The 22,061-nt window shown below is 46.9% G+C and overlaps 1 protein-coding gene across 7 annotated transcripts in view; it reads right to left on the bottom strand.

Annotated features, from left to right (window-relative positions):
• The window catches only part of LOC100354908 (S-adenosyl-L-methionine-dependent tRNA 4-demethylwyosine synthase TYW1), a 221,291-nt gene that overhangs the window by 114,080 nt on the left and 85,150 nt on the right, over nt 1-22,061 (bottom strand). For 5 of the 7 annotated variants that reach the window (XR_016225592.1, XR_011384574.2, XR_016225593.1 and 2 more), the window contains one exon: nt 6,428-6,605. The exons of 1 other annotated variant lie outside the window; for it this stretch is intronic. Coding sequence is in view for 3 of the 6 variants with exons in the window: in XM_070064497.2 (XP_069920598.2) it covers nt 6,428-6,605 (178 nt within the window). In the remaining 3 variants the exon portion in view is untranslated. Of the gene's footprint in view, nt 1-6,427; nt 6,606-19,879; nt 20,077-22,061 lie in introns of those variants that run through there. One more of the 7 variants, XM_089320666.1, reaches the window with a different exon arrangement.

The raw sequence follows: 22,061 nt of genomic DNA, 5'->3' as shown, positions 1-22,061 counted from the left end.
AAAATGCAAATCAAATCGCCTGAGACGCACAAGAATATTCTTTCTTTACTCAAAATGAGAGGCTTTCCTCCATTTCCATTGGATTAAATGGCATTTCAGTCTATCTTTAATTATGTGAAAGGGTGACAGAAGAGGCAGGACTTGGGGTACAATGGTTAAGATGACGCTTGGATGTCCACATCCCCTAGAGAAGTGGCTGGTCTGAGTCCTGGCTCCTTCCCTTCTCACGCACTTTCCTGCTGATACGCAGGTGACAGCTCAAGTGCTTAGGTCCTTGCCACCCACACAGGAGACCCAGATGGAGTACCTGGCTCCCGACTGGCCTGGCTCCACCCTGGCTTTTGAAGGCAGCTGGAGAATGAACCAGTGGATGGAAAATTTCCAGCTCTCTCTGCCTCTTGCTCTTTGTCACTCTGTCTTCTGATTGAAATAAGTAACTTATCATTCTTTGTTTCATCATGGAAACAAACAACTAATCAAAAAACAAATGGTGACAGGAGTTTCTCTGCTTGTAAGATCATCCACACTGTAATTCCTCTGACAAGTATCAGATGATGCCCAGCCTTAGGGACGAGATATGAAGACTAGCAAACCTGAAAGGCTCAAGTTCCTGTAAAAGCCAACTACAACTATTACCTGGCTGTTGACAATTCCTGCTGGGTCATCTTCTTTTCGAAAGTCAGACTTCCTTGTGGCCAGTGCTATGATATATTGGGAGAAGTCACTGCCTGTGACACCAGCATCCTATATGGACTGGATCCTGGCTACTCCACTTCTAATCCAGTTTCCTGCTAATGTGCCTGGGAAAGCAATAGAAGACAGGCCAAGTTCTTGGGCCCCTGCACCCTTGTAAGAGACCCGGAAGAAGCTCCTGGCTTTGGATCAGCCCAGCTATGGCCAGTGCGGCCACTTGGGACGTGAACCCGTAGAGGGAAGATCTGTTTCTCTATCTCTGTAAATCTGCCTTTCAAATAGATAAATAAATCTTTAAAAAAGTCAGAATTCAAGATTTTATGCAAAACCTCCTGATTTTGAATGTTCAAAAATAATTTTGGGGAGACTTCCCTTAAATATGGTGTAGGCAAAACAAAACCTACTTTGGATCCGGTGTCTCTGGGTTTAATGGCTCTGAGCTTGAGGGTTAGATGGATTACATACCCTTTTTGCCATTCACATAACTATAAATTTTTTTTCCAGCAGAGTTCCTGAAAAGCACTAAGCCCCAGTAGGTACAGGGTTATGGTCCTGGACAAATACACTTGTGTGCTCTGTGCATACTGCAAACACGCCATAAATTCCTCCTTGTCCTACATCCCTATCCCCTGGCCCTGTGGATCTGAGTGCTCTTTCACTGACTGTATGCTCGGATGTGTAATTTCTTTGCCCAACAGGAAACAGGCAAATAGAACAGAGGCTTGAAAAATGTTTGAGCACCGGAGCCTATCTCCTCTTTCTGCTCTTTGAGATGCTACCACACGTGATGAAGTCTAGAACAGTCTGCTGGAGGGTAGGAGGCTGTGGGAACAGAGGCCCCAGTCGTCCCAACCAAGCCCATTAGCAAACCCACCAGTCTGCAAACTGACAAGACACACGAGCAACCCTGGGACCAGCAAAGCCAAGACCAACAGACCTCCCAGGTAATCTGCAGAATTAGGAGCTAAATAAATGGCTGTTATCTGCAGTTTGAGGTGGGTTGTTCGAGCAAAAGGTAACTGATACATGCTAAAATCTGTCCATTCCATTCCTATCAAAAACGTCATTATAAAAAACACTTGTGTAGGTGGATGGAGAGGGCTTTTCCTCACCAGAAACAGCCTCTTCCTGTCCAGTCACCCCCAGTCTGAGTGACACCGCTACATTTACATTCTTTTTTTTTTCCTTTTTAATTTTTGTTGTTGTTGTTGTTGTTGACAGGCAGAGTGGACAGTAAGAGAGACAGAGAGAAAGGTCTTCCTTTTGCCGTTGGTTCACCCTCCAATGGCCGCCGCGGCCGGCACGCTGCAGCCGGCGCACCACGCTGATCCGATGGCAGGAGCCAGGTGCTTCTCCTGGTCTCCCATGGGGTGCAGGGCCCAAGCACCTGGGCCATCCTCCACTGCACTCCCGGGCCACAGCAGAGAGCTGGCCTGGAAGAGGGGCAACCGGGACAGAATCCGGCGCTCCGACCAGGACTAGAACCCGGTGTGCCGGCGCCACAAGGCGGAGGATTAGCCTAGTGAGCTGTGGCGCCGGCCATAAAGAGAACTTTAAAAAATAAAGCAGAGGCAATCTCAAAAAACTATTTGTTTTGTTATTCTGTGCTCCAGGTTTTCTGAATCTTTGAGTTTTTAAAATTTTTATTCATTTATTTGCAAGTTAAGAGTGACAGAAGGGAGAGGAGGAGAGTGAGAGTGAGAGTGAGAGTGGGAGATTCCCTAGATGCTCCCAGCAGCCAGGGCTGGGCCAGGCGGAAGCCAGGACCCTGGAATTTCTTCTTGCTTTCCCATATGGGTGGCAGGGACCCAAGATTTGGGCTATCTTCTACTGCCTTCCCAGGGATGTTAGAAGGGAGCTGGATCAGAAGCAGGGCCCCCAGGACTCAAACTGGCACTCTGATAGGGAAACAGGTGTCTCAAGTGGTAGCTTAACTAACTGTGCCACAGCACCCGACCCTGAGGCTTCTAGTTTTATGACATATGACAGTATCTGGGGTATGGCAACCCTCACTGCTCTTAGTTGTAAGGCTTGTTTCTGGGGTGTGTGTGTGTGTGTGTGTGTGTGTGTGTGTTCCTGAACTAGTCATTCCTTCACAGGGGACTGGTTCCAGGATCCCACACAGACACCAGAATCTGCAGATGCTCGAGTCCTTGCCCAAAATGTCGCAGTAGGTGCATACAACCTGCACACATCCTCCCGTACACTTTACAATCGCCTCTAGGTGACTGCCACTGCATAATGCAGTGTCAAAGCGGCGTACGTGCACTGTTCAGGGAGTCATGTGATGTTCAGTACAGGCACGATCTTCGTTGTCCAAATATTCTCCATCTACACAGTACAATCTGCAGATACAGGAGGAGGACTTGACGCACATCTTCCACTGGAGCAGGATGAGCACAGGTTGGGTTGCCTTACGTGTAGGACTGCCCCCTGCCCCGGCCCCTTTGGGCTCACACATCCTTCCAAGCCAGCAGGACTGCCCTGCTTCAGAGAAACACACAGCAGAAGAGTATGCTCTGCAGCCCATTCCCACGACTCTCAGGAACAAGTTCTTCCAGGACTCTAGCAAAACCCGGGGTTTGTTTCTGTCTAAATCTGGATAGGTATTTCAACAGGTTCCAAACACGCAAACTCTGACATGCAGGCACAGAATGGCTGCTTTCTACTTAGTCTCTCCTGTGTCTAAAACAGGATATAATTTAAAGAGGGTGGCAACCAGCTGCTAATCCTCTTTTCCTGAACCTTGGCACCCTTAAGATTAGGCTCTTTGCTAAGGCTTGAAGAATGAAAGAAGCAGAAAGGGCAGCAGGCACTGTGGTGTAGCAGATTAAGCCACTGCTTGGGACATGTGCATCCTACGGCAGAGTGACCAGGTTCAAGTCTCACTTCCACTGCAGTCCACACTCCTGTTAATGTGCACCCTGGGAGGTGGCAGGTGACAGCTTCATTACGTGGGTCCCTGTCACCCCATATACGAGATCTGGATGCTGTCCCCGGTTCTTGGCTTCAGCCTGGCCCAACCTCAGCTATTGGAGGCACCTGGAGAGTGAACTAGTGAATGGAATCTCTCTTTCTCTCTCTCTCTCTGCCTTTCAAGCCAATGAAGCTAAAAAATAAACAACAAGAAAAATCCATAAAAGGGGGCAGGCATTTGGCATAGCAGTCAATATGATGCTTACGATGCCTGCCTCCCAAATCAGGGTGCCCGGTTTTGAGTTCTGGCTCCACTCAGGGCTCCAGCTTCCTGCTAATAAGCACCCTGAGAAGCAGCAAGTGACGGCTCAAGTACTTGGACATTTGCCACTCACACGGAAGAACTAGTCTGAGTTTCGGCTCCTGCATTTTTTTTTTTTTTTTAGATTTATTTATTTATTTGAAAGGCAGCTACAGAGAGAGAGAGAGAGAAAGAGAGAGAGAGGGAGAGAGAGAGAGGGAGAGATTTCTTCCATCTGCTAGTTGACTTCCAAATGGCCTCAGTGGCTGGAGGTGGCTGGTCTAAAGCCAGGAGCCAGGAGCCAGGAGCTTCTTCCGGGTCTCTCATTTGGGTGGCAGGGGTCCAAGGACTGAGGCCATATTTTATTTTATGATTTTATACTTTATTTACTATTGTATTGTATTTATGTGACAGGTAGAGCTATAGACAGTGAGAGGGAGAAACAGCAAGAAAGCTCTTCCATCCGCTGGCTCACTCCCCAGCCGGAGCTGGGCTGATCCGAGGCCAGGAGCCAGGAGCCAGGAGCCAGGAGCCAGGAGCCTCCTCCAGGTCTCCCAAGCAGGTGCAGAGGCCCCAGGACCTGGGCCATCTTCCACTGCTTTCCCAGGCCATAGCAGAGAGCTGGATTGGAAGTGCAGCAGCCGGGACTCGAACTGGTGCCCACATGGGACGCTGGCACTGCAGGCGGCGGCTTTTCCTGCTACGTCACAGTGCCAGCCCTGCATTCTTTCTTTTCTAATTATTCCTTATGGAATGGAGCCCTTCCATTTTTACATGTTTGTGTTCAAGATCTGAGCAAATTGCCTCCAGTCATGTCTACATAGACGACCCCTCTCCAAGTCATCCAAGCCCACCTGGTCACTTTCCCATTCAAGCCTGAGCCTTGCTAACAGGACACCCTCCACTGTGACGGGCTCATAATGCTAGGAGTTATCACGGCTGAATTCTCAGAGCAAGCAAGCAGTCCTCAGCCTCGGTGCCTTCTCAGAGCCACACAGCTTACAGATCTTATCTCTCAGGCTTCAGAAGTGAGACAGTGAGAAGACTCCTCCTTCTCACTGTCTTATTTCCAGCCTCAAAACTTTTACTTAAACAAACTAAAAGCAGCTCCATCTAGTTTCCTGGTTCTACTACCTCCCATTCTATCCCATGCACGCAGGTTACTCTGCAGGAAGCAAGATCTTCCTGAAGAAGCGCAACTGAAGGCCTCCACATGCTACCCCCAACCTTTCAAACCTGACTTCCAGCTGCTGCTCCACATTCTGTGACCCAAATGAACTGCAGGAGGATGCTTCAAAAAGCTCATGGAAAGTGTAATTAAAAGATGAATTCAGAGGCCACTGCTGTGGCCTAACAGGTTAAGCTGCTGCCTACAATGCCCCCATCCCATATGGGCACCAGTTCAAGTCCCAGCTGCTCCACTTCCAATCCAGCTCTCTGCTGTGGCCTGGGAAAGCAGTAGAAGATGGCTCAAGTCCTTGGGCCCCTGCACCCGCATGGGAGACCCAGGGGAAGCTCCTGGCTCCTGGCTTTGGCCTGGCCATGGCAGCCATTTAGGGAGTACACCAGTGGATAGAAGAGTTCTCTATCTCTCCCTCTCTCTCCCTCTCTCTCTGTGACTCTGCCTTTCAAATAAATAAAATAATTTTTTATAAGAAGGGTAAGTGTATTCTAGTGCAAAATTTTGAAATCCTTTCATACTAAGGATATTAAAAAATCTCATGAAAATATGTATTATAAAAAAAAAACTTGGCACGGATTTCAAAAAAATTTTGTGGTAGAACAAGCACCTCTATAAAGATTCTTTTTTTTAATTAACTTACTTTATTTGAGAGGAAGAAAGAGATAGAGAGGGATCTCCCACCCACTGGTTCACTCCCCAAATGACCAGGAGCCAGGAACTCAATTCAGGCCTCCAACATGAGTGGCAGGGACCCATCACCAGCTGCCTCCCAGGGTCCACCTCAGTGGGAAGCCAGAATCGTGAGTGGAGTGGAGCCAGGACTCCAATGCAGTGCTGTCTTATCCCCTCTGCCAATGCTTGCCCCCAGACTTACCTTTTAATTCCATTTATCCAGGAATTTATTAAAGCATGTGCTTATACAATAGTTCACAATCACCCTAACTCCATGTCTTTCTCGGGAGGTTCTTTATTTAAAAAAAATACAGGTTTCTACCTCACCAAGTACCAATCCCAGCCATAATGTAAGATCTAAATTAGGTGACAGCTTCTCCAGAAGTTTTACCTTGCTTCTCCCACTTGGAAAATTTTATAAAAATTGCATTCTTTTGAATTTCCCCAGCAATTGATATTTGTGTCTGTTGTTTTAACCAATGTTATCTTCCTTAATAGAATGGATTATGAAGAGCAGGACCACGTCTGCTTCCAAAGGCCAATATGCGTAGGTAGTAAGTAATGGACAAATCCTCTCTGAGTGCATCATTCAGGCCTACTAGCTTTCCTCGGGAGTCAACCGCAGACCCACACAGCAGATTTGCACAGGCTGAACCACTCACCGGATTTCCGTGGGGAACTGCGCATTTGTGACCAGGAAACTGGAGATTTTGCACTGGTGGAGAAGCTTTAGAAAGCTGTTGATTTCTGGGTACATTATCGGCTCTCCCACAAGGGACAGTGCGCAATGCTGCACCACCATTCCTTCTTCAAAGCGCTCTGCGTTGACACCTGGCACCCCTGGAGGACACAGGGCAGAGCAACAAGCTAAGCAAGACACCAGACACGTGCAGGACGCCACTTGACGTTCTTTCTTAATGATTCTTCGATCAGAGAGAGCAAAGTCATTTTTGATACTGGTCAAAGGACACAAAGCAAGGGCAGGGTGGGTGGGTACCAGAATTAGGAAGTCAGAAAAATCAGTCTGCAATCTCATCCTTAGTTTTAGGGCTAAGCAAGCAGGCAAAACCAATTTGCTAACTAACTATTTGGAAAGCAAAATGTACCATTTTTCCTAATTTGTGAGTTCTGCTTTCTTGCATGTTGGTCTACAAAAGTGAACTCCGTATTACTGCCTACGTAAGGAAAAGTCTCTTTTTGACAATCATCTTTCCATGCATTCTTCAACTATCTTTTTTAAAGATTTATTTTTTATTTATTTGAAAGGCAGAGTTACAGAAAGGCAGAGTCAGAGTGAGACAGTGAGAGGTGCAGAGGCCCAAGCACTTGGACCAAGGTCTACTGCTCTCCCAGGCCATAGCAGAGAGCTGGATTGGAAGTAAAGCAGCCAGTCGGGACTTGAACTAGCACCCATGCAGAATGCTGGCACTGCAGGCGATATCTTTACCCACAATGCCACAGTGCCAGACCATCCTCAACCATCTTGACTGGGAAAACTAAAGTAGTTGAATAGAAGAGACCCAACTCTTGCTTTGGGCTTCATATTGGAATCACCCAGGGAGATTCAGAAATTACTGTCACCTAGGTCCACCTCCACAAATCTGGTTACACCGGAGTGAGGCAAGCCAGAGCAACGCATGGTTTAAAAGTTCTTCAGGTGATTCCAATGCACAGCCAACTTCAAGTTCAAGTTCTTCCACACAACTGACTCATCTGGTAATCAAAATTTCCAAAATCTGCTCCACAGCTCAGATCAGAAAAATCATCACTTCTGGGGAAGGCACAGGTATCAACAGTTGTTCAAGCTCCTGGTGATCCGGTGTGCAGACAAATGCAGGGAGCACTGGCACGTTCCACTGGTTCCTAACACTAGCTGGATGTTAGTTACCCAAAGACAGGCAGGTGTTTGCAGCAACAGTTAGAGGGCGTCTGAGAGGCCCACATCCTGTATGGAAGCCACGGGTTCGAGCCCTGTGGCTTTGCTTCCAAACCCAGCCTCCTGCTGATGCATGGTTAAAGCAAGAGGTGAGGACTCACCTGCTTGGGTCCCTGCCACCCACGTGGGAGACCCAGACTGAGTTCCAAGCTCCTGGTTTCACCTTGGCCCAGTCCTGGCTGTAGAGAACATTTGGAAAGTGAACTAGAAAGTGGAAGATCACTTTGTCTCTCTGTCTGTTTCTCTGCTTTTCAAATAAAATTGAAATAAGTAAATGAAAAAAAATTTAGAAAGAATTACTCAAAGTACTTTTTTTTTTTTTTTTTAATTTGACTGGTAGAGTTACAGTCAGTGAGAGAGAGAGACAGAGAGAAAGGTCTTCCTTCCAATGGTTCACTCCCCAAATGGCCGCCACAGCTGGCACTGCGCCGATCCGAAGCCAGGAGCCAGGAGCCTCCTCCTGGTCTCCCACGTGGGTGGCAAGATCCCAAACACTTGGGCCGTCCTCCACTGCCGTCCCGGGCCACAGCAGAAAGCTGGACTGGAAGAGGAGCAACTGGGACTAGAACCCGGTGCCCATATGGGATGCCGGCACTGCAGGCGGAGGATTAACCAAGTGAGCCATGGCGCCAGTTACTCGAAGTACTTGTAAAAATCCCAATGACCACATGGCAATACAAACCAGTCAAGTCACACTCTCAGGATGGGGCACAGGGACCAGTCTTTCCCAAGTGCTCCCGACGTGATCCCAGTGCACAACAGTTTGACAAGCACTGCTCTTGACTCAAATAATGTCCTAAAACCCCCTCACTCTAACACAGAATGTGGAGTCTTACAAATAAAAACACACCTACTTTGTTTTAGATATTTCTAAAGCAACTATCCCTAAGTCCTTTGTGGCAGAATCTTTTCCAAGGAAATCTGCCTCATGGTAGCGGGGTGAGGGAGAAGCAAGTTTAACATTCCCTCTCTTGGCCAGCGCCGCGGCTCAACAGGCTAATCCTCCACCTAGCGGCACCGGCACACCGGGTTCTAGTCCCGGTCGGGGCGCCGGATTCTGTCCCAGTTGCCCCTCTTCCAGGCCAGCTCTCTGCTGTGGCCCGGGAGTGCAGTGGAGGATGGCCCAAGTGCTTGGGCCCTGCACCCCATGGGAGACCAGGAGAAGCACCTGGCTTCCCTCTCGGTCACTAATCGGCCGTCTCTGAAACCTCAGAGTGAGCAATCCCTGCCTTGAAGAATTTTTGTTAGGATTAAATGAGACAATGCTTGTAAAGGCTTCAGCACAGTGGCTGGCATATAGGAAACATTCCTTGAGGATTTACCATTATCAAATTTATTCCTGTTTATTAACAGATTAAATCATTTTAGGGTCAATGATTAAGATCACTGTCACATTAACAATAACAACAAAGATCCTGGGAGAAATAAAGTTACCTTTCACAGCGCGTGCACACTCACACACACACACACACACACACACACACACACACACAGAAACTTACTGGGAAATAAGAAAGTGCATGTAACTACCCAAGAGATCAAACCAATATAAGACAGGCTACAGTCAGAACAATCTAGAAGTGACAGCTGACATCTTCTTCTATGACTGCAGTTCTAAGAATGAATTTCACGTCAGTATGTCTGGATGAATAGTTTTTTTTAGGTTTTTTGAAACTAAGATTTTAAGTGAATCAAGGTTTTAAATAAAACTTGATTCTTAAACTCATTCTGTGTTGCCAAGACAACTCGGCATTAAAGTATAAAATTTCCTTTTTGTAAAAACTTTCACTATCTTCAATTCTCCCATGAGCAGCTGAGTAGAAGCTGGATTTAAGCCAAAAATCCCAAATGAACCTAAAACTCAAAACTGGAACAACTGGCCACTGGTGTGGTTCTGGCCACTGGCAGTCAGTTACACTGAGTTTAAATTCCAGCTGCACCACTAGGCTCATTTAGTGTCCCTGGTTAAGTCTCTCACCTTCTCTACGACTATTCCCTGATCTTTAAGATGGGGATTTTAGAATTTTACACACATGCACATACACGCACAGCCATTTTAAGAATTAAAAGAGATAAACTACACGAAATACATAATGTGCTGCCAGGCCAAGCACACAGGCATGCCAAAAAAAGCCAGCTGCAAATATTTTAACTCTGCAAGTTGAAGAAAAATTCAATTATCTTAGTTACTTTAAATGAGATGGTGATTTTATCCCGTTAAATGTATGTTTATTGATCATCTACTATGTGCCAAGCTCTGTTTTAGGAGATTTTCTACCAGTAAGTAAAATAAAAAAAGATCTATACACCTTTGTGGAATCTATATTTTTACAAATGAAATGCAGAAAATAAACAGTAAATCTAACAGGCTGATATAGGCATTTCGCCTAGTGGTTAAGATGCCTAAATGTCATATCAGACAACCTGGGTTCAATACCTGGCTCTTGCACCTAACTCCAGCTTCTTGTCAACGTGGACCCTGGGTGGTGATGGTGGTGGTGATGGCTCACGTATCTTGGCTCCTGTCACTCACCTGTGAGACCAGGATTGAGTTCCTGGCTTGCAGCTTCTGCCAGGCGCAGTCCTGGGCTTAGCAGGTATTTGGAGAGTGAACCAGTACACAGTTCTCTCTCCCTGTCCATCTCTCCTCCCCTCAATTTTTTTTTTAAGCTAACAAATCAATAAATACTGCAGCAGAGTTACAAAGTAACAGACGTCTCTGCAGGGATGGAAAAATTCTTGACCTGCCCTACCCAGGACAGTAAGCCCTGCCCACATGTAACTATCAAGCAACTGAAAGGTGGCAAACGAATAATGCACTTTTTTAAAAAATTATTTTCACTCACTTAGATTTAAAGGGCCAAGGCTTGCTGTGGTGGCACAGTGGGTTAGGCTGCTGCTTGCAAAGATGGCATCCCTTGCAGAAGCAGCAATTTGAGTCCTGGCTGCTCTGCTTCCAGTTCAGCTCCCTGCTAATATGTCTTGGAAAGAAGATGAAGACAGCCCGAGTACTGGGACCCCTGACACCCACAAGGGAGACCTGGACTGATTCCCTAGCTCCTGACTTCAGCCTGGTCCAGCCCCTACGGTTATGGCTGTTTAGGGAGTGAACCAGAGGATAGAAAAACTTTCTCTTTCTCTCTACTCTTCTGTTTCTCTACCTTTCAAGTAAATAAATACATCTTAAAAAAAAAAAAAAAAACTTTAAAGGGCCACAAATTGAACACTTCTATAATACATTAGCAGAAATGATGGGTAAGAAAAGGTAGGGCAGAGTAAAGAAGATAAGGAGTACTAGGAGGGAGAAGAGACAGCTGCCCTGTTACATGGGGTGGTCTGCGTAAGATTCACTGAGAAGGCAAAGTCTACTTGAAAGAGAGGAGAGGGGCTGGCACAGCAGCTCCTTGCGGCGCCGGCACACCGGGTTCTAGTCCCGGTTGGGGCGACGGATTCTGCCCCGGTTGCCCCTCTTCCAGGCCAGCTCTCTGCTGTGGCCCGGGAAGGCAGTGGAGGATGGCCCAAGTGCTTGGGCCCTGCACCCCATGGGAGACCAGGAGAAGCACCTGGCTCCTGGCTTCTGATTGGCACAGCAGCCAACCGGTGAGTGAGCCGGCAGATGGAAGACACCTCCCCCCGCCCCCTCTCTCTCTTTCTGCCTCTGCCTCTCTGTAATTGCATTTCAAATAAAGAAATAAATCTTTAAAAATAAATCTTTAAAAAAAGCAGTCAAGAGAATCAAGTGGGGAACAGCATTTTAGGTGGAGGAAAGGTAAGGGGGCATCTATCAGACATTTTCACGGAACAGCACAGCTTGATACAGAGGGCTCTGTTTCTGTTTTAAATTAGGAGTGAGGAGGGGGTGGTGCTGTGGTATAATGGGTAAAGCTGCTGCCTGCAGTGCAGCCATCCCATATGGGCGCTGGTTCGAGTCCCTGCTGCTCCACTTCTGATCCAGCTCTCGCTATGGCCTGGGAAAGCAGTGGAAGATGGCCCAAGTGCTTGGGCCTCTGTACCCACGCGAGACACCTGTAAGAAGCTCCTGGCTCCTGGCTTTGGATTGGCACTGCTCTGGCTGTTGTGGCCATCTAGGGAGTGAACCAGTGGATGGAAGACCTCTCTCTCTCTCTCTGCCTCTGCCTCTTCTGTACTCTGCCTTTCATATAAATAAGTAAATCTTTAAAAAAATAAATAAATAAATTAGGAGTGAGGAACTTCTAGCCCACAGGCCATATAAAGGATGCAAAATCGTTTGGTCTGGCCCTGCCCAGGAAACCACAGGCAGGACTCGAAATTCAACACACCTTAGCAGGCTAATTTTTTTTTTTTGGACAGGCATAGTTACACAGTGAGAGAAAGAGACAGAGAGATAGTTATATACAGTGAGAGAGACAGCGAGAAAGGTCTCCCTTCCATTGGTTCACTCTCCTAATGGCCACCACGGCTGGCGCTGCGCCGATCCAAAGCCAGGAGCCAGGTGCTTCCTCCTGGTCTCCCATGCGGGAGCAGGGACCCAAGCACTTGGGCCATCCTCCACTGCACTCCCGGGCCACAGCAGAGAGCTGGACTGGAAGAGGAGCAACTGGGACTAGTACCCGGCGCCCCAACTGGGACTAGAACCTGGAGTGCCGGCGCTGCAGGCAGAGGATTAGCCAAGTGAGCCATGGCACTGGCCAACAGGCTAATTTCTAAGTTGATCATTTTGTATGGCCCACGAATGATGTTACAAATACCCCAATTGCCCTTGGCAGAAAAAAATTTCCCCACTCCTGTTTTAAATGGATCCCATGAGGTGCTACACTGAGGACACAGGAACAAATCTGCCAGGAAGCTACCGTGTGATCTATGCAAGAAATGACGGGGGCTGAACCAACGGCAAAGGAAGACCTTTCTCTCTGTCTCTCTCTCTCACTGTCCACTCTGCCTGTCAAAAAAAAAAAAAAAAAAAAAAAAAAAAAAGAAATGACGGGGGCTTGTACTAAGGCAGTGACAATGCAGGTGGCACAAAGGAATCATCTTCTGGATCAGTTTTGCAGACAAAAGTCCCCAGAATTTTCTAATGACTGCCTGCAGGGTATGAGAAGGACAGGTGCTGCTGATTTCTGTAAAGATATTGGTCTGAGCAACAGAACTGCCACCCATGGAAACAAAGACAGCCTTGGGGGTAAGAGGCATTGAGGGAGGGCTGTACGTGGCTTGGGCGCGCCATCCAAACTCTGGCATCTGTTCATCTAGACTGGACACACACGGGATCCCAGGAGAAAGGTACGGGAGGCAACATTTTGGGAAGCGGATGACATTTCCATCCCCGGGCTGAGCGAGATCATTAAAGCGGTGAGTACAGACAGAGAGGACCAAGCACAGACTTCTAGGGCTCTCAGTTCTGGGCGGGGGAAGTGGGGCCAGCAAACGATGCCACCAGGGAGCAGCCAGGAAGGTAAAGAGATCGAGTGCCAGCTTTTCTAGAGCCATTCCTGAAGCTACCATGGCCACAGGCACTCATTTAAACATCTGAACAAAGCACCACAATCAAACACACATACGAAGCTCTGTGGGTAAAACTTCTACAATAATCAATCCTGGGACTTGAAAATTATCCTAATTCTTCCAAAAGAGATGAGGAAGGATGGGTGGAAGCACACTCCTCCTCTTCATAAAGTAGGTCTCCACTCCGGACCCACTGCCATGGACCACTGCAGTGATCCTCCTCCGTCCCCAGCCCTAACCAAAAAAAAAAACCAGAGATTCAAGCCCATGTTTTACTGACATCAAATATGTCGGAAAATAAAACAGCCTGTCAGCTTCTAATAGGGAAGAAGTCCTAGAGCCGGAAGAGCCAGTCCAGGCAACAGCAGGTGTCGCATTCAGTAGCAAGTCCCTGGTGCTGTTTCCTACAGTGTGAAATGTGCACACACACACACACACACACACGCAAGCTGTTCTCTCCATGTTTCCCAAACCTTAGCCCTTTCAACAATCAAACTCCGCTCTGTTATGCTGATTTTTGATGTTTTCCTGTCTAACAAATTTTCTCACATTTCTCTTACCGCGAACAGCTCTCTGATCACGGATCATCACAACTGCAGTCACTAGACTAAGAGGCACACACTTTGTAGATCATAACGAAGCCAAAGCAAGGATGGAGGAGGATTCCAGAACTCTTCTCTTTGGGACACAGCAATAAATCAAATAATGCACTCGCATGACATATTGTTCAAATAGCACTCCCATCTCTAAGGTTTGGGCTAACCAGGAAGCGTTCTAGGGAAGGTGTTGCGGCACAGCGGGTTAGGTCACTTCTTGGGACACCTGCATCCCATGTCAGGGAGCCTGGGGTGCAGTTCTGCCTCCGTTTCCAGTCCACCTTCCTGCTAATGGGCCGGGAGGCAGCAGATGCTGGTTCAGGTCTTGTTTTCCCACCGCCCACCATGGGAGACCCAGATGGAGCTCCTGACTCCTGGCTGGGCAGCTCCGGATTTTTGCAGCCATCTAGGAAATTAACCAGCAGATGAGCTCTTTCTCTTGGTCTGTCTCTTTCTATCACTCTGCCTTTTACAATAAACAAATACATCTTTTATTTATTTTTTTAAGAAAACTGTCTTCTTTGTTCTCTTAACAATATAATTTCTGGCAAAGATCTCCCCAAGAATCCTTCCATGTGGCTGCTTCACTGTGAGAGGTTTTTGTTTTTTTTTTTTCAATAAAGAAGTTTTAGAAAACAATGAGCAGGACCTCCCCGTGAAAGCCATCTGCTGGAGGCCCTGAACACCCTGCAACAGGCGATGGCTTTTTCATCTTTGCATCTTCAGGACCCAGGGCGCTCCTGCCAACCTGTTCCCTCGTGTGATGTTTGCTGAATGGACGGGACAGGGAGCAGAGAAAACCCTTCTCTCGGAGAACCGATTCTTCCTGTCAGGGTGGGACCTGGCAGGCGGCAGGCAGCATCTGAAACCATGCTGAGCTGCACTGAAATTGTGACCCACTTTTAATCAATATGAAGTTAATCTGCATGTGTATTAAGGGAAAGCTAATAAAGGTCACAAGAAGAAAGATCTTTTAATGCTTCAGTGAAATGAGTGAAAAGACAATGATTGCCCTCAGAACTGAGAACAGTAGGGCAAGAAGAGAAGCATTTAGAAAACAGAGGATATCTTCAAAATCTGTCCAGGACTGCCACTTGGCTGAAGCTGGAAACTCGAAGACAAGAAGCAGCAGACGCTCTGGATCAGCCCTATCCCATACATCGTGAAAGACGGAATGAGATTTGTCCTGCAAGGCCCACGCACTGTGGGATGGTGGGGCGATGGCGTTTTTGGACAAGAAGCACCGGGGACAAGTTTCAGTGAACTTGTCCACTTTATTAACAACCAAGCACACCTTTTAAAGGGCCGGCAGAGGGGGGTGCAGCTAATTCAGGGCAACACTAATTCTTACAGAATAGAGCCAATTTTGGTGCCACTATGCTTTATTTTTTATTTATTTATTTTTTTTTTTTTACAGGCAGAGTGGACAGTGAGAGAGAGAGAGAGAGAGAGAAAGGTCTTCCTTTGCCGTTGGTTCACCCTCCAATGCCAGCCGCGGCTGGTGCGCGGTCCGAAGGCAGGAGCCAGATGCTTCTTCTGGTCTCCCATGCGGGTGCAGGGTCCAAGGACTTGGGCCATCCTCCACTGCACTCCCTGGCCACAGCAGAGAGCTGGCCTGGAAGAGGAGCAACCGGGACAGAATCCAGTGCCCTGACCGGGACTAGAACCTGGAGTGCCAGTGCCGCAAGGCGGAGGATTAGCCTAGTGAGCCGCGGCGCCGGCCTGCCACTATGCTTTTTCAATCAGCTTGAAGGTCATAGTAGGCTGTGGCAGCCTCCCAGGTGGGCCTGGGCCACACCCAGGAGCAGTTTGCCTGATTGGCAATTATAAGGCTCTTCAACAGAAGGCAGGGGTGGGGGAATGCATCTGGGGCTCCTGAGCCTGCCAGCAGTCAGGCTAACCTGCTGCATGGGCTAGGCAGGCAGTCTCACTGGATGACCCACATGAGAGTGACGGGAGAGAGCAGGTATCCTTCAACCAGGGTGGGAAAGCACACCAGAAACAAGGGACTCCCGGCCACAGGAAAGAAAAGGATTAAAGAGCTGTCTCTGAGATAGCCAGAGTGTGACACAGCAAGAAGGAAATGACTTCAAGTCTCTGAAAGTCATCTCTAGTAAAAGATCACAGGAAGTTCAAAGCATATATTAGAAGTATCTTTGGGAAAATGGCAGGGCAAAGTCACTACTTATCAATAGTCACACTGAATGTAAATGGCCTCAACTCTCCAGTTAAAAGACACAGACTGGCTGAATGGATTAAAAAACAAAACCCATCTCTTTGCTGCAAACAAGAAATGCATCTTTCCAACAAAGATGCATGCAGACTGAAAGTGAAAGGTTGGAAAAAGATATACTATGCCAACAGAAATCAAAAAAGAGCTGGCGTAGCCATCTTAATATTGGACAACATAAACTTTAACACAAAAACTGTTAAGAGAGACAAAGAGGGGGCACTATATAATGATTAAGGGATCAATTCAACAGGAAGAAGTAACTATTATAAATGCATATGCACCTAATTACAGGGCACCGGGTTATTTAAAAGATATGTTAAGGACCTTAAAGGGAGACTTAGACTCCAATACAATAGTATTGGGGGACTTCATTACTCCACTTTCAGCAATAGACAGATCAACCAGAAAGATCAACAAGGAAACAGCAGATTTAATCAAAACTATAGACCAAATGGATCTAACAGGTATCTACAGAACTTTTCATCCTACATTTAAAGAATACACATTCTTCTCAGAAGTACATGGAACCTACTCTAGGATTGATCACATACTAGGCCATAAAGCAAGTCTCAGCAAATTCAGGAGGATAGAAAACATACCATGTATTTTCTCAGACCACAACGGAATAAAGCTGGAAGTCAGCAACTCAGGAATCCCTAGAGCATATGCAAACACATGGAGACTGAATAACATGCTCCTGAATGAACACTGGGTCATAGAAGAAATCAAAAACTTTCTGGAAGTAAATGAGGATAACAGCACAACATATAAAAACTTATGGGATACAGCAACAGCAGTGTTAAGAGGAAAGTTTATATCAATAGGTGCCTACATCAAGAAATTGGAAAGGCACCAAACAAATGAGCTATCAATGCATCTCAAGGATCTAGAAAAACTGCAGCAAACCAGACCCAAAATTAGAAAGAGGAGAAATAATTAAAATTAGAGAAGAAATAAATAGAATTGAATCCAAAAAAAACATTACAAAAGATCAGCCAAACAAAGAGCTGATTTTTTGAAAAAATAAGCAAAATTGACACCCCATTGGCCCAACTAAAAAAAGGAGAGAAAAGACCCAAATCAATAAAATCAGAGATGAAAAAGGGAATGTAACAACAGATACCACAGAAATAGTCATCAGAAATTACTACAAAGAGTTGATTGCCAATTTGTAAAAGAATCTTGTTCCTAAGCATTTTTTAGGCCTGAAATTTGTATTTACACAGAGACAAATTTTTTTAAAGAGTTTTTAAAGACTTTTTACTTCTTTATTTCAGAGGCAGAGTTAAAGAGAGAGGGGAGAGACAGAGAGAAGGGTCTTCCATCTGTTGGCTCACTCCCCAGATAGCCACAACATCCAGAGCTTAGCCTGTCCAAAGCTAGGAGCCATGAGCTTCCTCTGGGTCTCCCACAAGGGTGCGGGAGCCCAAGCACTTGGGCCATCTTCTACTGCTTTCCCAGGTCATAGCAGAGCGCTGGATTGGAAGAGGAGCAGCTGGGACACAACCGGTGCCCTAAAGGGGTGCTGGTACTGCCAGCGGGGGCTCAGCCCACTATGCCACAGTGCTGGTCCCTAAGATCCCTGGGATATAAGGTAATTTGATAGTATAATGGCTCTAATAGGAAACCACCCACATAGTTGTGAATGAAACGAAAGAGGAAGTAGCTTCCAGTAGGGCACCTGCATGTGGGCAAGTTCCTACAGAAGAAAAAGCCACTCCCCTGGGCCAATCTCCATTGAGGAGATGAGATTTGGGGAAGCCAGAGAACAGACTCCCTTCCAGGGGGCTGAAAAGAGATTGGGAACTACATTTCTAGAATTCAAGAGTGAGATCCAGGTCAGACCCACACCCGGGGCGGGAACACTGGGTTCAGAACTGGAGTGACGTGCCCGTATGCGTGAAGCAGCAGCTGCACTCGCCTTACTCTGTGGCCAGGACGTTCAGAGAAGATGGTGACCTGTTTTATTAACATCCAAATCTTCAAGAAAACGGAGGTTTTACTTACTACAGGAGGAACCCAGGTCCATGAAACATAAAACTTTAGTGTAAGTAACTACGAAGTATGCTACTTAATAAGTAGTATTTCACCCTTGAATTACATATTTTACTCATTAATAATTAGGGTGCTTGCTTTTTGCTTTTTTAACACTATAGTTTTACAGTAAGATTTCCTGTGACTCTTATAGCAATAAGGCAGATTTTCAAAAAGTAACAGTTTGTTTAGGCTCAGAATGAAGTGTAAAGCATTATAAAGTAACCAGAAACTGAAAATTAAGGGCAAGCTCATTCATTGTGAAAATACAAAATGAATGATAACTCCCTTATGCCCATGTGGTGGCCTGACTACCCCCCCACACCTTCAAATATACAAGTGGGCTTCAGAAAGTTCATGAACAGGGCAGTTTGTGGCACAGTGGGTTAGACTGCTGCTTGGGATACTTGCATTTCATATGAGAGTGCCAGTTCGAGTCTCAGGTACTCTGCCTCTGATCCAGCTTCTGCTAAAGAGCCTGGGAAGCAGCAGATGATGGCTCAAGCACCCGAGTCCCTGCCACCCATGTGAGAGACCCACATGTGGATGACCTGGACGGAGTTTCTGGCCCCTGGCTTCGGCCTGGCCTAGCCCAAGCTGTGCGGTCACTTCAAAAGTAAATCAGCAGACAGACAATCTCTCTGTCTCTCCCTCCCCCTTTCATTCTGCCTTTCAAATAAACCAATAAATCTTTTTTAAAGGTAATTTGGACAAATTGAATTAAAAGATAATTGCTGGAGTGACTATTTGGCCTAAAGGTTAAGGGACCACTTGGGAAACTCATATCCCATTTGAAGTGACCAGGTGCGCATCCCGGCTCTGCTGCTGATTTCTAGCATCCTGCTAATGTGCCTCCTGGGAGGCAGCAGGTGAGGGCTCAGGTGTTTGAGTCCCTGCCACTGACATGGGAGACTGGACTGACTTCCTGGCTCCTGGTTTCAGCCTTGCCCAGTCCTGGTTGTTGATGGCATTTGGGGAGTGACCCAGCAGAAGGGAGATCTCTCTTTCTCTACTAAATAATTATTTTAAAAAAGATAATGCATATTTTCCATGAACTTTCTGAAGCAGTGTTATACACCTTTTCCCCACCCCACAGGCAGAGTGGACAGTGAGAAAGAGAGAGACAGAGAGAAAGGGTCTTCCTTTTACCATTGGTTCACCCTGCAAGGGCCACTGCGGCCAGTGCGCTGCAGCCAATGCACCGTGCTGATCTGAACCCAGGAGCCAGGTGCTTCTCCTGGTCTCCCATGTGGGTGCAGGGCCCAAGCACTTGGGCCATCCTCCACTGCCTTCCCGGGCCACAGCAGAGAGCTGGCCTGGAAGAGGGGCAACCGGGACAGAATCCGGCGCCCTGACCAGGACTAGAACCTGGGGTGCCGGCGCTGCAGGTGGAGGATTAGCCTATTTAGCTGCGGCGCTGGACATGTACACTTGTTTTCTACTAGTTTCAGGAAAACCTGTTTTGCTAACCTGAAATGTATCAATGCACAAATACCAACCAGTTCCACTTTGAAAGTTTTTCTTGTGAATTTAAAGTTGATTAAATATATTTTGCTGACATGGTAACATTTTGTCAAGTCAACCAATCTAAGGCATTAAAAAAAAATTCTCTGTGAGGACTACCAGTGTAAAGTAGATACTCTATAAAGACTGGTTATTAAGAATAAAACGTTGGTGGCAGTTGTTAGATTTCCAGAGCACATGCCTGCCCGTTTATGCATTCTAACTCCTACTCAGGGTTCACCTGCCCCAGACAGGCTCCACTCTTCCCTTCTGCATTCCTGAGTCTTATTAGCTCCCCCCACAAAACAGACACTTTAAAACCCTCATAGTTCTTTTATTTATTTATTTATTTATTTATTTTTTGACAGACAGAGTGGACAGTGAGAAAGGAGACAGACAGAAAGGTCTTCCTTTTACCGCTGGTTCACCCTCCAATGACCGCTGCGCTGCGCTGATCCAAAGCCAGGAGCCACGTGCTTCTCCTGGTCTCCCATGTGCACTCCCTGGCCACAGCAGAGAGTTGGCCTGGAAGAGGGGGAACCGGGACAGAATCTGGTGCCCTGACTGGGACTATAACCCGGGGTGCCAGCACCCCAGGTAGCGGGTTAGCCTAGTGAGCTGCGGCGCCAGCCATCCTCATAGTTCTTACACCATGGGAACCTGAAAACTAAACATTTGAGATGCCTATGACTTAAAGCAAGACCAGAGTCACTAGGCAGATGCACTTCTCTGCATGAGACAGCTCCTCAAAAAAGTCTGGCAGACATCGGAGATCACTCACTGAACTTACCGAACACATGTTGTTAACATGGACAATGCTGACCTCATGACTTATTCTTGACTTATTTCCATATAAAGTGCATTTGTGAAAATACTCTTGTCAGAAAAATTACTATCAAAACTCTGGTTGTCTTTCTGAATCCAAGGCATCTCAGAATGGAGAAATGAATGAATATCTATGCCTTTCTTCTTCTTCTTTTTTTTTTTTTTTTTTACAGGCAGAGTGGACAGTGAGAGAGAGAGAGAGACAGAGAGGAAGGTCTTCCTTTGCCGTTGGTTCACCCTCAAATGGCCGCCATGGCCGGCACACTGTGGCCGGCGCACCGTGCTGATCCGAAGGCAGGAGCCAGGTGCTTACCCTGGTCTCCCATGGGGTGCAGGGCCCAAGCACCTGGGCCATCCTCCACTGCACTCCCGGGCCACAGCAGAGAGCTGGCCTGGAAGAGGGGCAACCGGGACAGAATCTGGTGCCCCAACCGGGACTAGAACCCGGTTCTAGGCGGATGATTAGCCCAGTGAGCCGCGGCGCCGGCCTGAATATCTATGCCTTGAGGCTACGTGCTGCCCATACAAACTGCCAGGGACACAGTCCAGCAGGGGAGTTCCCGGATGTTCAGGACACACACAGCCTCAGTCATTGGCCCATTATTTCAGGATTCGACTGAGTCTTTAGGTACTGAGCCAAAAATAAATCTAATAGAACATAAAGATAAAATTACTGGCATTTCTTGCTTCACGTGACAGTTAAGATAGTTAATTTCATGCATCAGCTTGGTTGGGCCGCAGTGCCTAAATAGATACTTGGTTAGATATTACTCTGAATGTTCCTGTTTCTTGGACAAGATTAATATTTAAATTGGAGGACTTTGTTTTAAGCACATTACCTCTGAGATGTGGATAAGACTCATCCCATCAGCATAAGGCTATAACTGGACAAAGACTGACCTCAGAACAAGAAGGAGTCCTGCCAAATGCCTTTTTTTTTTTTTTTTTTTTTTTTTTTTGACAGGCAGAGTTAGACAGTGAGAGAGAGAGAAAGGTCTTCCTTCCATTGGTTCACTCCCCAAATGTTCGCCACGGCTGGCGTGCTGTACCGATCCAAAGCCAGGAGCCAGGTGCCTCCTCCTGGTCTCCCATGCAGGTGCAGGGCCCAAGCACTTGGGCCATCCTCCACTGCACTCCTGGGCCACAGCAGAGAGCTGGACTGGAAGAGGGGCAGCTGGGACAGAATCCGGCACCCCAACCGGGACTAGAACCTGGGGTGCCAGCGCCGCAGACATAGAAATAGCCTAGTGAGCCACGACGCTGGCCGGAATCTAACAATTTCAATTCATTATCTGTAGCTGTCACTTTATAAAAGCTATCACTTTTTTGGTCAACCACATCTATCTGCAAGAGCAATTGTCAAAATGTGGTCCCTAATTCAACACCAAAACATCTGGAAATCTGTTAGAAACCCACATTCCTGGGATCGCCCTTAGACTTACTGAGTCCATCTCTGGGGGAAGTTAGGTCAGCAGTCTGTGTTTTAGCAAGCCCTCCAGGAGATTCCGATGCATGAAAAAGTTTGAGAACCTGTTATCTCTGGTTAAGTCAAATATCCTAAGTATGAGACAGAAATGGATCAGGAAATTCTAGTTGGACTCTAACTACTGTGGATTAGGTGGAAGATATTTGAATTAGTTATCTGTCCTTTTTTAAATTTTTTTGACAGGCAGCGTGGACAGTGA

Source organism: Oryctolagus cuniculus, chromosome 19 (genome assembly GCF_051225735.1).
Source record: "Oryctolagus cuniculus isolate XC-2025 breed Fujian yellow rabbit chromosome 19, ASM5122573v1, whole genome shotgun sequence".
Taxonomy (NCBI): Eukaryota; Metazoa; Chordata; class Mammalia; order Lagomorpha; family Leporidae; genus Oryctolagus; species Oryctolagus cuniculus.
This window is presented reverse-complemented; position numbering and strand designations above follow the sequence as displayed.